This window comes from Lathyrus oleraceus, chromosome 1 (assembly GCF_024323335.1).
Source record: "Lathyrus oleraceus cultivar Zhongwan6 chromosome 1, CAAS_Psat_ZW6_1.0, whole genome shotgun sequence".
NCBI classification, from domain to species: domain Eukaryota; kingdom Viridiplantae; phylum Streptophyta; class Magnoliopsida; order Fabales; family Fabaceae; genus Lathyrus; species Lathyrus oleraceus.
This window is the reverse complement of record NC_066579.1, coordinates 171,726,136-171,741,352: the sequence shown is the minus strand read 5'-3', so window position 1 is coordinate 171,741,352 and position 15,217 is coordinate 171,726,136. Positions and strand designations below refer to the sequence as shown.

General features: G+C 34.9%; 1 protein-coding gene across 1 annotated transcript; it reads right to left on the bottom strand.

Moving 5' to 3' along the window:
- Positions 1-9,485: 9,485 nt before the first annotated feature.
- LOC127125434 (cationic amino acid transporter 2, vacuolar) lies at positions 9,486-13,772 on the bottom strand. The gene is made up of 14 exons (XM_051054214.1): positions 13,381-13,772; positions 12,764-12,965; positions 12,573-12,657; positions 12,333-12,473; positions 12,106-12,224; positions 11,933-12,029; positions 11,594-11,766; positions 11,429-11,495; positions 11,159-11,317; positions 10,826-11,057; positions 10,605-10,710; positions 10,377-10,489; positions 10,222-10,297; positions 9,486-9,831 (listed from the first exon to the last, which is right to left on the bottom strand). Exons 1-14 carry the CDS (start codon positions 13,592-13,594, stop codon positions 9,702-9,704), a joined length of 1,914 nt encoding a protein of 637 aa, XP_050910171.1. The 5' UTR covers positions 13,595-13,772; the 3' UTR covers positions 9,486-9,701.
- Between the last annotated feature and the right edge of the window lie 1,445 nt (positions 13,773-15,217).

Sequence of the window (15,217 nt, the reverse complement as noted above, 5' to 3'; positions counted from 1 at the left end):
AAAGGAGTAGAGATTTAGCAAAAGGTGAAGTTGACCTACGAGTTGGCAATGGAGCAAAGGTTGTTACTTTAGCCGTAGGAACTTATGTATTGACTTTACCTAGTGGTTTAATAATTCAGTTAGAGAACTGTTATTATGTACCTGCAATTAGCAGGAATATTATTTTTGTTTCTTGTTTGGACAAGTTTGGTTTTTCATTTATAATAAAAAACAATTGTTTCTCCATTTATTTGAATGATATATTCTATGCTACTGCACAAATGAACAATTGACTATATGTCCTTGATCTTGAAATGCCTATTTATAACATTAATACTAAAAGGATGAAACCTAATGAGTTAAATCCAACTTACCTTTGGCATTGTCGATTATGCCACATAAATGAGAAACGCATTTCCAAACTCCATAAAGATGGACTCTTGGACTCTTTTGATTATGAATCAAATGAGATATGCAGATCTTGTTTAATTGGAAAGATGACAAAGTCTCCATTGACAGGAAAAGGTGAAAGAGCTAATGATCTTTTGGCCCTCATACATACTGATGTATGTGGACCATTGAACATACCAGCCAGAGGAGGTTTTCAGTACTTCATCACATTTACTGATGATTTTAGTAGATATGGTTATGTGTATTTAATGAAACATAAATTAGAGTCCTTTGAAAAGTTCAAGGAATTCAAGGATGAAGTACAAAACCAACTAGGTAAGAATATTAAAACTTTTCGATCAGATCGAGGTGGTGAGTATTTAAGCCTAAAGTTTGATGACCATCTGAAAGAGTGTGGGATCATATCCCAACTTACTCCTCCTGGAACACCATAATGGAATGGTGTATCTGAGAGAAGAAATTGAACCTTATTAGACATGGTCAGATTCATGATGAGTAACACCGATCTTCCAAACTCCTTTTGGGGACATGCACTATTGACAGTAACTTACACACTTAATCGTGTTCCATCCAAAAGGTTGAGAAGACACCATATGAGATATGGAGTGGTAAGAAACCACATATGTCTTACATGAAGATTTGGAGTTGCGAAGTTTATATGAAACGACAAATTTCAACTAAGCTTGAGCCCAAATCTGACAAATGCTTATTTGTGGGCTATCCTAAAGAAACAAGAGGGTATTACTTCTACAATCCTTCTGAGAGCAAAGTGTTTGTCGCTCAAACTGGAGTTTTCCTAGAAAAAGATTTTATTTCCAAAGGAATCAGTGGGAGGAAATTAGAGCTTGAAGAAATTCAAGAATCACAAAGCATTGATACACCTATGGAGGAATTAGAGCAGGAAACACAAGTAGTTGTGGAAGAGCAACCTACTCAAGTAGAACAAGACTAACGTAGGTCAAGCAGGATACGTCACCTACCTGAGAGATATGGATATCTCATAACTGATCAAGGTGGTGTATTACTCATGGATCAAGATGAGCCTGTGACCTACCAAGAGGCTATAACTGGTCCCGAGTCTGAGAAGTGGCTAGAACCCATGAGATCTGAAATGGATTCCATGTACACAAACTAGGTTTGGACCTTGATAGAGCCTCCTGTAGGAGTTAACCCTATAGGATGCAAGTGGATCTTCAAAAAGAAGACTGACATGGATGGTAAGGTACATACCTACAAGGTAAGACTGGTTGCAAAAGGATATAAACAAATTCATGGGGTTGACTATGATGAAACCTTTTCACCAGTTGCAATGCTTAAATCTGTTCGGATTTTACTTGTTATCGCTGCATATCATGATTATGAAATATGGCAGATGGATGTCAAAACTGCTTTCCTTAATGGGAATCTTCCTGAGGATGTGTACATGACACAGCCTGAAGGATTTGACATACTAGAAGAAGCCCAAAAGATATGTAAGTTACAAAGATCAATCTATGGATTGAAGCAAGCTTCCAGAAGCTGGAATCTTCGTTTTGATGAAACAGTAAAACAATATGGATTCGTCAAGAATGAAGATAAGCCTTGTGCCTACAAGAAGGTTAGTGGGAGCATGATCATCTTCCCGGTATTATATGTAGATGACATATTACTCATTGGAAACGATGTCCCTACCCTACAACAAGTAAAGTCTTGGTTGGGGAAATGATTTTCTATGAAGGACCTAGGTGAAGCAACCTATATATTAGGAATCAAGATCTATAGAGATAGATCACAAAGACTGCTTGGCCTAAGTCAGAGTACATACATAGACAAAGTGTTGAGACACTTTAATATGCATGATTCCAAAAAGGGATTCATACTTATGCAACATGGCCTGTGTCTATCAAAAACACAATCCCCTTCAACTAAGGAAGAAATGGATCGCATGAATAAGATTGCATATGCATTTGCAATAGGATCTATCATGTATGCCATGTTATGTACTCGACCGGATGTCTCGTATGCTTTAAGTGTAACGAGTAGGTACCAATCTGATCCTGATGATTCTCATAGGGTAGCTATCAAGAATATCCTTAAGTATTTGAGAAGGACTAAGGACTCATTCTTGATATATGGAGGTCAGGAAGAGCTTGCTGTAATTGGATACACCGATGCTAGCTTCCAGATAGATAAGAATGACTTTAGATCGCAATCTGGTTATGTGTTTTTCTTAAACGGTGGCGCTGTGAGCTGGAAAAGTTCAAAGCAAGATACAGTTGTTAATTCTACAACCGAGGCCGAGTATATTGTTGCCTCAAGTGCAACAAAGGAAGCTGTTTGGATCAAAAAGTTCATTAGTGAACTTGGCATAGTTCCTAGCATTGTGGATCCCATTGATCTCTATTGTGATAACAATGGTGCTATCGCACAAGCTAAGGAGCCTAGATCTCACCAACGATCCAAACACATACTTAGGTGTTATCACCTTATTCGATAGATAATAGATAAAGGAGATGTGAAAATATACAGAGTACCTACACTTGACAATATTGCTGACCCACTAACAAAGCCTCTTGCACAGGGGAAGCATGATGGCCATACTAGATCTATGGGCATTAGGGGTATGCCTGATTGGCTCTAGTGCTAGTGGGAGATTGTTAGTGTTAGCCCTAGAGGCCAATACTTTTGGTACTTGTATCGAATTATTTATTAATAATAAAAGGCTTTTTCTTTATTATGTTTGTTTAATAAAGTCCATAAAATAGATAGTCCATTTAATGTATCAAGTGTGACTTAATCATGAGATCCCATTAAACATAAGGACACTATTATTAAAGTATCCGCAATCAAGCTTTGTTGTAAAGTGGGATAATATTAAAGCATTAAGACTGTTATGTATATAGAATAATGATCACATCTCATGGATCATGGATAAGGAGTTATCAAGTCTTAAACATAGGTATGAATATTAGGATTAATATTTATACTGGATTGACCCGCTATGAGAATACCATATAGAATGTTATGCAAAGTGTCATAAGTTATTCTCATGGTGATAATGGTGTATACCACCCTTCGACCTGAAACCACTATAGGCCCTAGATGTAGAGTCGAGTGCTTTATTGCTGATCAAACATTGTCCGTAACTAGATGACCATAAAAACAGTTTATGGGTACTCCACGAAGCATGCTGAGGGACATGAGTGACCTAGATGGAATTTGCCCATCATGCATGACAGGATAAATGTCTACGGGCCCAATATTGAAATGGACAAGGATGACACGGTATATGCCTTGTGTTCAATATAAACATAGGGGCAAAAGGATAATTATACACATAAGTATTATCACAAAAGGATTTGTCATATCACATGACATTTTCGTGTCTTGGGTAGCAGTGATGTGTTGCTAGATACCGATCACTATTTATTATGTTAAATACGTGATTTAATATAATTACCAATGTCGCGAGAACCTACAGGGTTACACACAAAAAGACGAATTGATGAGAGATAGAGTAAATAAGGAACACCGTAAGGTACGATACACTTAAGTGAATTGTAGAACATCGTAAGGTACGATGCACTTAAGTAGAATATGAAATATGGTAAGATACTACGTGCTTAAGTGATTTTGGTATATCATAAGATATAGGCCACATACACTTAAGTGGGCTTTTTAGCTTAAAACCCACACAAGTGATTCTATCAATAGAATCCTTGTGCAGAAGCATTTGTTCAGTTGAAATTTCGTTTCTCTCTCTATCTCTCACTCAAAGCCTTCATTCGTAGCAACTAGCACTGAGATTGAAGGAATTCGTTCGTGTGGACTGAGTAGAGACATTGTCACCATTCAAAGTTCGTGATCGCTCCTTAGATCTGCATCAAAGGTTTCAATCGCCATAAGAGGTAATGATTCTATCACTGATCATGCTCATTCGTAAGGATCACTAAAGGAGAAAATTTTAAATTTCGCTGCATTTTGGATCGCTATCCTCCTTTATCCCCTGCCAGGGGTAGAGAATCCTCGTCTCTTCCCTCGAGGTATACTCGGATTGAGGTGAACGTATTCAAGCTCCAGCACTCACGTCCCTTGGATTGGCTATATCCAAATTGGGGGTGCGCTAGATACACAAAATTGCGTGTAGGTATTTGATAGAGAGTATTTGTATGTTGTATTCAAACGTGCAAAGTATCTATGATAGCACCCCTGGGGGAATTGGTCTTTGTAGTCAGACGTGTAAAGCGTCTCCGACAGCTCCCTTAGACTCTAAAGGCGCACAATGATGCTCATGGAAATTGATTGCTTTGGTCAAACATGCAAAGGATCTCTGACATCACCCCTAGAATCTTTAGGTGCACAAGGAACTTAAGGGATTTGATTGCTTTGGTTGGAAGGGCAAAGCGTCTCCGAAGCACCCCTAAAATCTGGAATCGGGTGTCAATTGTATTGGTTGTATTACAGTTTGATGTGACGTGTGTTTTGGTGCCCTGAATAAGGGACAAGGCAAAAGGCAAAGTAACAAAAATATAATAAAAATATATAGATATATGTATTTCATTTCATTATTATATCAAAGATTTACAAATACATAAATTAAATCTTGTGGCCGGCCACAAGTGTATACCGATCGCTCGCCCTAAGATGTTTTCTTTGGGTGGCTTGATGGTTGGCTGATCTAGAGGACTAGATCATTGGTTTGGGAAATGGTCGGTCTCTTATGGACATGGTTGATCCAAATTTTTGGTTCCTGGTGGACTGATTGGATCGTCATATTTAGACTCAGATCATCTTTCATCATCCAAGATGGATGGTTATCTGGTTGGGTGCTAAGGAGATTCCGATTGGAATTTGAGGCGGTCAATAGCTATTCGATGCTTTCCCAACTTCGTCTTATGCAGAGCCTCCTGAGTATTTGTACCTGACATGTCTCGGCAGGCGCATACCGTCCTTCTTATTACCTGCACTCTAGCATTCTCCTCTATCTTTTCCTTAGGAATAAAGTCGGGGTGTTAAGGACTTCTCCAACTGATGGAGAGTGGTGTGACCCTTACTTACTAAATTAGCCAGATACTCGTATGACCTCATAATCTCCTAAGTTATCTCATGTTTGGGATAACCCCTCATCTCATAACTCCTTAGTCATTCCACATTCTCGGACCTTGGATGATCGTCCGGGACCAAGCTGGGGTCATTAGGATGATGAAACATTATCGTGAGGCTTTTACAATGATGAGACATCCGACGCGGGTCAGACATGGCGACATTCGTCACCCCACATCTCCTAGAAGTAACTTCTTATGTTCATTCACGGTCCCGTTGTTAACTCTAGCTCGAATTTTAAGAGGTCCATATGGAGGTTCATTCGGCATAGGCGAACCAGTAACAATGCTCGACCGAGGGTGAGTTAGGACTCGATCGATCACGGCCTTGCGAATCTGAATCTGGATCTGAGAGGATTTATCAACAAGCTTAGATAGGAGTTAGAGATCAAGGTTCCCGACTGACTAAAAGCCAACCTGAGTCTAACCAGCTGGAAAGCCCCAAATCTCAATTTGTAAGTGTCCGTTAGCATCTTCTTATGGTGGTTTGAAACTAATTTGAATGATCGATCGTGGATAGATTGGATTTCGATGGACCCAAGCGGTGTAAATCTTAGATTTTGGCTTCTCGAGACTTTGATTTCTTCAATTGAGACGTTTTCAAGTTTTAGATCCCAAAATCGAACGTTAAATCGTGGAAGTCGTAGGAATCGAAAGTCAATTCCCACAGACGGCGCCACTGTTCTATTTCGGAATCTGAAATGGATGAGATTGAGTAAATAATGGTGGAATGGAGTTTCGCATTTGACTTTACAATGCTGCGCAGTGGATCGAAGATTGCGATCATAATGCTCCTTGAACCGGAAGCGTTGATCTTGAATCAACGTCGCCAATCTTCGATACATCGATTCAGAGAGGTGTACCTACATGGTTAGAACTCCAACACTCAAGTCATTTTAGGGTTTGAGATAACCGTAATGAGAGTGAAGATTAGAGATTGTGTACCTGAAAACTCTTTGTGAAGGTATTTATATATTGGGCTTGATGGAACCGATGGAGTGAATGAGTCTCGTGTTATTAGGCCTTTGGCCGACACACAACACTGGGTACCTAGGAATTTGGTTGACACTGAACAAGCCCTATTTAGCAACAAATTTATTCTAAAAAACTTGAGGATCAGTTTTGTAGTACATCTTGCACACTCTCAAAGAGGGGTTTGATTATAATCTTATACGTAATCAAATATCCCATATTTTTTTATAAATATAGTAAAAAATGCCTTGTTGGTCGTTAGAAATTTAGAATTCCAAAAGGATACTACCTATATAAAATCCATCATGGATGTTATTCCAAACCGGACAAACAATCAAATAAGATCGACCCAATACGAAACTCCAATCCAGAGCTCCGTTCACTCATGTTGACGAACAAGTGTATTCTCGCTATGAGGATCTGGACTAAAGCTATATGCCACATTCATCTCAACTATTGGAGTTCACCCAAAGCCCCCTTCGCACAGGGTGTTGCGTCCATCAGGGGTGGTTTTAACCGTTGTTTATATATAAGTGTGACTCTGTGTCACACCAAGGTATAACTCATTACACACTTGCAACTTCATCCTTTATGACTTCACTAACTTGGGAGTTAAATTGATAACTTTGAAGATACATTCTTGTCTCAGTTCATCGAAGACCTTCACAAACATACTATCAATTTTTTATACTACATTGGAATAATAATGCAGTATGTGAGAATTGTCTCTTGATTCTCAGCAAACTCCATATCAGACTTCTCTGATTTCTTCTGTTGTATCGCCGTAGTCATTTTTATTAACCGATCCATTATTTTTAACTCCTCAGGCCATCAACAATGGTAGCTTCAAAAGCAACTCGATTGTTTACTGATGAAAATGTCCCCCCTAAGATTGATATCGTCACGCTCATTCTTGCTCCCGCATCTGAAAAACTAATTCCTCCTTCTAAGGCGGGCAACCTGATCCTGGTGACTTCTCCATCTGATGTGTCTCGCAAGATCTCAACCTCTCTGCTAGTTAGACATGAGAGTTTTCGGGTTCTACTGTCATTTCAACCATTTCAATAGCTACTCCAAGGCCAAACGTCGAAAAAACCTCTACCTCCACCGTAATTGCAATTGTCAGAACAAAAAATGTCTCAAAATATCCAGTAACTCCAAGCCACACTCTAAATACAGATAAAAAAATGAACTCATAATGAGCATTTATAACATGGTGCTACAACAAAACATACATCATCTCAATGAGAGATTTCTACATATAGAAGAAAACCATCAAAAGTTTCCATCACGAGTCATTATTTAACTGGAAGAAATGGAGTATCGTAACCTCGAGGTCATGCCTATGGCCATTCCCGGTGAATCCACATTGCAACAAATGAGGGCACCTGAATATCTAGAGCGTCATTGTCATCATGGTCGTAACTCCCTTCCTCGTGGCTTAGGGACGGGGATGGAAGGTAGACTCTTCTCGAAGATCTTTGTTCTAGGAGATCCCTTTCTCACCACTTTCAAATGAGATACGAGCAAGACGTCACCCACTAATATCCTTCTCGCCATTGAAAAAATACATTTTCCAAACACATTATTGAATGCAAGATTCCTGAGTCTTTTGAGAAACCATCAAAGTTGGACAATTATGATAGAGCTAAGGATCCAACCGAACATATAGAGCATGTGGAAATCATATGATAGATCATGGAAAAATTTCTATGAAATGTAAGTTGTTTTTGTTAACTCTCAAAGGAGATGCTACGGCCTGGTTCAAAACTCAGGAGGACAGTTCCATCAAATCTTATAGAATAGAGAAAAGTGTGCGAAAAGTATCCTGATTTGTTGAAATATGTTGAAAGCACAACATGTTAGACACATTGGAAATACAAAGCTAACTGAGTTGAGTATGCCCATGCTACATTGAAGAATTGGTTGGGAAATAATAAGCGTGATTTGTGTAGAGATTGAGACTCCATGAACCAAATGATTCAGAACCAGCATAATGAGATACAAACATCATTTGGTCGGAGCATCACAATTTTAAAACGCAGATTTAAAGATAACAATCTTTATTCTCGGTTGGTCGACAATATATCTCGAGCGAGTTTGAATTAATTTTTTTACGAGGCTAAACGAGCTGATAATGTAGGTTCCGATAGCGCTAAGTGTTAGTGCACAATTATGAAAACATATGATCTCCCATGTGTTTGTGTTATTGCAAAAAAGGTGAAACTTGGTAGCCCGATAAAAATGGATGAGGTTTACACTCATTCGAAGAGGCTTAGGTTTGATGATGATGGTGTAACGAAAGACGATAAATCGAATATCTCTATTTTGACCGAATGGGAATTTATACAAGAGAGACAATCGAAGAATTATGAAGATCCAAGACAATCGAAGAATTGTGAAGATCGAGTATCGTTCACTGTCGATTGACAACAAATGAAAGATTGAGTTCAGCAACTTTGAACTCAAGAAGGATGCAGATGTAAGGGCTATGTGGAGTATATTTTTTTGTTTTTTTTTTAAAAAAAATCCGCTCAAGTTGGAAGCGACGATTTCAAGATCGGTCGAAGATATTGTTAAGATGTTGAAACGTCTACCTAGATATTGAAGTGTAATGTTGCATTTTATGTTATAATCATTTATGTAATGCTAGTTTTATGTTATGAATGTTGATTTTTTTTGTCAAATTACATGTTTTTGCTTACTGACTCTACTGCTGATGTATAAACGTTCCGAAAATGTATCTACGAAAGTATATCGGAGTTGCATCTCTAAAATTTTAAAAAATGCAACTTATAGGATGTCACTCAAAATGGTCCATGTTAAGTGTATATTGGATGCGTCCGAAGATGCATCTCCGAAAACTGAAGAATATTTTATTATTTTCGCGTGTTGTATAAGAAATATATAGGATACATTAAGAAATCTACCTTATAAATCTTTTAATCGGAGGTTTGTACCAATTGAATTAATTTTTTAATAAATTTATCATTACTTTAAAATAAAAGATATACTCTGTAAGACATAATTAAAAAAACTCAATGAAATAAGTTTTTAAATCTTCAATTACAACTATAATTATAATTATACATATAAACATACATTAACAATTTTAAATTGTTGATTGAAATATCAACAACTAAATTTTCGTATATTTTTCTTATAAAATACATTCACATGATCAATTTCTTCTCTTAGAAAAAAAGACCAAGACTATGACCTATATGAACCATACAATATTTTCTCAGACTTGTATAATTAAGCAAGAAAGGTTGAAGGGGTATAATTGGCATCATCAAGTGTGAGAGAGCTATGATTTCGACCATAGAAAACATAAATAATAACTCCTAATGCTAGCCATACAGAAACTCTCAACCAAGTAGAACCCCTTCAAAAAATATACAAAAACATAAATTAGATAATGCATTTTTGCAATTAAAGGAACATAAATTTTTTGTTAAAACAATGCTAGAGCAAAAATAAAATGTATTACATATTTATTATATATTACTCTCTCTAATTTAGAAAATGGTATGGTGTCAATTAATCACCCGCTATATTAAACTATAATTTTTAAGTTAATGGTATGACATGGATAATGATGAATTTCTATTAAATGATAATAATGTAAAATCAGTGTATATCTATTAAACCGTTAATATTTTAGATTTATTAAATAATTAATACTACGTATATTTGAATATATTGATTATTGAATAAATATAATAAAAATTGAAAAGAAAGTAATAAACTTTGAAAATTGAAAATGGATACTTACCCAAGGCAAATAAGTAAATAGGAATTTATAAGAATGGAAATTATAGGTAGCAGTGGCACCAAAGGACATGTGAAACCTGAAAAACAAATTAATAAGAAATATTTTTAAATTTCAAACTCATTTTACCATAAATAATTGTAAACCATATATTATACCTTGAGAGTTTCCAAACCTGTGCCTTGCATCATCTTGATCTATACATGTTAGAAAGACAAGGCCAAACAAAACAAGAGTGCCACCAACTCCACATAATGTAAATCTAACTGAACTGTTGTTAATAACAAACATTAAGAAATACTCCTATGTTTTTGCAACATCAAAAAATATATAAATGATCAATGTTTTTGCAAGTTGAAAAATGAAATATCTGCCATTAAACCAACCTGAGAAAATATGTAGAAGAAGCTGCAAATGTAAGGATAAATACACCTAAGCATATGAATGCTATTACACATCCGACTAGTTTTTTCCTATTACCATTATGTACAACTGCATTCATAAACAAATAGGAGTCAGGAGAAAATGGTAAATCATATCGGATATCAGACATGCCTTTGATCTGGAGTGTCAGAGTAACATAGTTTTTGCATGATAGATAACTCACATGTGTCTATGGCAAGATTTTTGGGAATAAGGGGATAATCAACTGATGCATCCTCTTGAACAACTAAGGGTTTCTTTTTTGCATCTTTTTTGAATGTTTCCAAATGGCTCCAATCATACTCGACTGGTTCTTGTAGAGAAGGGAGCAATGAAACCTCAATTGGTGGGATATATCTTACTACCAACACAGATATTGCTGATACGGTGAATGCAAGAAGAGTACCTACACTAACCTTTAGAATACAACTAAAACAAACATTAGCACTACCACCCTATTAGGTATGTTACCGGATAAAAGGATTCCTAACAATTGCAAATATAGATTTAGGCATACCATCCCGGCAAGTTGAGAGACATCCATGAAAAATGCCAAGGTTGCAGCAACAAGGCCAGTAACTACGGTACTCTTTACAGGAACATAGCTGTTCTTATTTATGTCAGAAAAAAATGGTGGCAGCAGTCCATCTCTTCCCATAGCCATCAAAATTCTTGGCTGAGAGACGTTAAACAAAAAACACATCAAAATTCATCTTTTGTCGTTTTGATTCGTAAGAAAAGAAGAAAAAAAAGTTGAGGAATACAAGAGTGTTCTAATTAGTTTTACCTGAGGCAACATTCCACCAAGCAATGATGAACACAGTGCTGTAATAGCCCCAACATTTATAATGTATCTGCAATCACAATCAAGAAAAATGAAATTTGAAAACTATTGCATACTTGTTTGGCTGTTTGAAAAATCAGAATTGAGTTGCAAATTTATACAACTTACGCTGCCCATTGCAATCCATTGTCAGCAAATGCAGAGGATATAGGGGTGTTAGGATTGATATCATAGTAAGGTACTAAACCAACAACAACAATGGATACTATCATATACAATCCACAACACAGAGACAATGAACCAGCAATTCCTAGTGGTAAATCTCTTTGAGGATTCTTCACCTGTTTATCAAAGTAAAACAATATTCGAAAGTTTGAAGTTACTCTCGATGTTTCAAAATAATGCAATTGCGATTGTGGTCGCGACGTCAAGGTCTTGGATGTGTCCGCAATCGTTTGACTTAAAAGATAAGTTACATGAAACATGATATATCATCATAATGTATACCTCTTCAGCAGTGCTGGCAACTGCATCAAAACCTATGTATGCAAAAAAAGCTGTTGCAGAACCAGCAACCATTCCATCTATCCCAAATGGAAAATACCTATTATTAAAAGTAAAATAAGAGACAAATATATATAAATGGAATAAGGATAGTAAAAAAGAAAGATGTAAGTTACCCGGTTGGGAGACCATATCCAACCCATCCAGATTTGAATCCTAAATAACCACCAACTACTATGACAAACATCAAAGCACATATATTTACTATTGTGAATATACTTTGCATCACTGTACTCTGCACAATCAAAAAATTTGTCGGAACATTGATGCGGATTTTAGAAGGAAGGCCTAAACCACACATGAGGGCTGACAACAATCAATAAAAAGAAACTCTATCTCTTACCTCTTTGATCCCAGTACAGAGGATCCAAGTAACAATGAATACCATAATTGCTGCAAGTGGGTCTACAACAATATCAATCCCAGGAATATGTTGATAGGATAAAAATGCTGGCAAGTTGTCAACACCGCCAATAAGTGCAGCCTAATTACAGAAACGTCTATCTCATATCAACACTTTGCATCAGATAATCTTTACTTTCAATTCAATCAAAATTAAATAAAAACTGTAATAACATTATACCAAATTAGGGGTTATGCCACGAGCAACAGCAGCTCCGCCAATCGCATATTCAAGTACTAAGGACCAGCCAATCAACCAAGCAACCCTGCAAACATAGTACATAAAATATATCAACTCTCAGTTGATATACTAATAAGCTATCTTGATTGAATGGACATCGATATCCCGAATCAAAAGGTGAGTAAATGTACCCTTCACCAAGACATATGTAAGCATAGTGATAAGCACTTCCAGCAGAAGGAAAGCGACTAGCCAACTCGGCATAGCAAAGAGCTGAAAGAGCAGCTGCTAGTCCAGCAATCATAAATGAAAGTGGTAAAGCAGGCCCAGCATGCTCCCTAGCTACCGTTCCAACTAGAACATACACACCAGCACCAATTGTTGCACCTACCCCTGAATCATATAAATTAATAATTAACAACTCATCAACATAGTTGAAATCAAATATGATACAAAATATAAAATTCAAGTCAAAGGGTAACTTCCTTTTTCTGGGGGTCTCAAAAACCAAAATTCAGACAAGACAGGAACCTTAAACTAGTTAAACAACACCATAAAAAAATGTTTGACTTTTATGGTAGCTGTGTCTAAAGTCACACATGTGATTGGTTCTGATCTGTTGAGAGTGTGAATTTTTACACGGTAACATTATATCAAAATCAAACTCTTAAAAAAATTACAAAAAACTAGCATTAAATACATAAAAAGCACAACAACAAAATCTGAAATATGAAAAGTGAATACAAAAGTTGGAACTGAAATTGATGAGATCCAATCAACACCCTTATGAAAAACATGATTGAATTACCAACTGCCATGAGATGTGGAATAGTTAACTCCTTAGCAAGTTGTACTCCATGAGAATTGTGGTTGTTGTCCTCAACATGAGAATTAACCTTCTTCCTCCTTGTTAGAAACCTCCATGAACATGATGAACCATGTTGTCCTCCATGATTAGTAGTAGTAGTACTACTACTAGTACTACCATTACCCTCTTGTGAATCAAAACCAGCAAACCCCATTTAAAAAACCTTACTCTTTATTGTTGTTACTAAACAAGCAATATATGAAACAGGTTAAGAGTTGAGAGTGGAGTGAGCAATAGAGATAAACATAGCAATGATGCATATAATATTGGTGTGATAGCGACGGACTATTTTGTGGATGTGAGAAACTGCACTCTCTGTCTCTCTCTGAGTGGTCCGTTATTATCAACTTGATGCTTTTGTTTTCTGTCTTTTTCTCACCTTCCCTCTGATTCTTTTGTACTATAATCCAATAATCTTGGAATGTTGCTTCATACATCAAATTTATGTATAAATGGGAGGATGGATACTAGTGACTTCGTACAATACGTTAACTGTATTTGTTTTTAAAATATAATAAAAATATTTTTAAAAAACAATTCTTTTTTTATTAAAATAATTTATTATTTTTAAAAGAAAAAAATATAGATTATAAATATAATTTTTCATATATAAAAATATTTCGATAAGCAGTATATTTTTTCTTGTATATAATCTTATTTTTGTTTTGACATTATTTATAAAAATATTAAAAAACACTTCTTCTCATTTATAATAAAAAAAATTAAAATTCATTCATTAATTTAAAAATAACATTTATCATTTATAACCTATATTAGTCAAATGATTAATATATATAACTCACATTTTTCATATATTATCTAAAAAAATATTGTATTTTAAATTAAAAATTATTTCAAAATACAAATATTAACAACATAAATAATTAAAAAACAACATATTGTTTTCGTGTTTGGATTTATATATTATTTTAAATATATTTTTTTTAATTGTGAAAAAAATATAATAACACGTGGATTCACACGAATTTTGGTCTGCATGTTCGTGCGTTCGTATGAGTAATGATGTGTTACACGTATTTGTTTCTAAAATATAATAAGAATGAAAAATTAGGAAGAAAAAAATTATTTTTTTATATATACAAAAATTTGGATCAACCATATATTTTTCTTTATTTTGTTTTGACGTTTTTTATAAAAAATATTCATGCAATCATTTAGTTTTATAAATATAAACTAATAACATAGTATTTGTAAATATTATTTAATTATATAAATAAATATATTTTTTCGTATTTGAATTTATACATTATTTTAAATATTTCATCTTTATTTTTTTTAATTGTACAAAAAGCTGTAATATCCCGTAGGTCCTCTTTTGGTTTGGATACCCGTGAGACGGATTTGTTTTCAAAAAGTAATAAGAATGAATAAAAAAAATTACTCATATATTAATCAAATTTTTACATAAATAATATATAGCTCATCTTCCATTTATTTTCTAAACAAATATTGTATCTTAAATTAAAAATAACTTTAAAAACAGTAATAGAAATAATAAAAAAAACACATTTAAGACATAATAAAATGTATTTAATGATAATTATGCCATGGACATGAATAATATCTTTTAATTTTTTTTATTATTGTATTAATTAAATAATTATTTTTAGTATTTTTCACAAATAAGACAACTGTTATAATATTTAATATTGTATTACATAAACCATTAAATTATTTAATATTGTATTAAATATGTAAACTCTTCCTCATTATTAACATATCTAGTTATTTTTAAATATTTGTTTTTAAAAAAGTG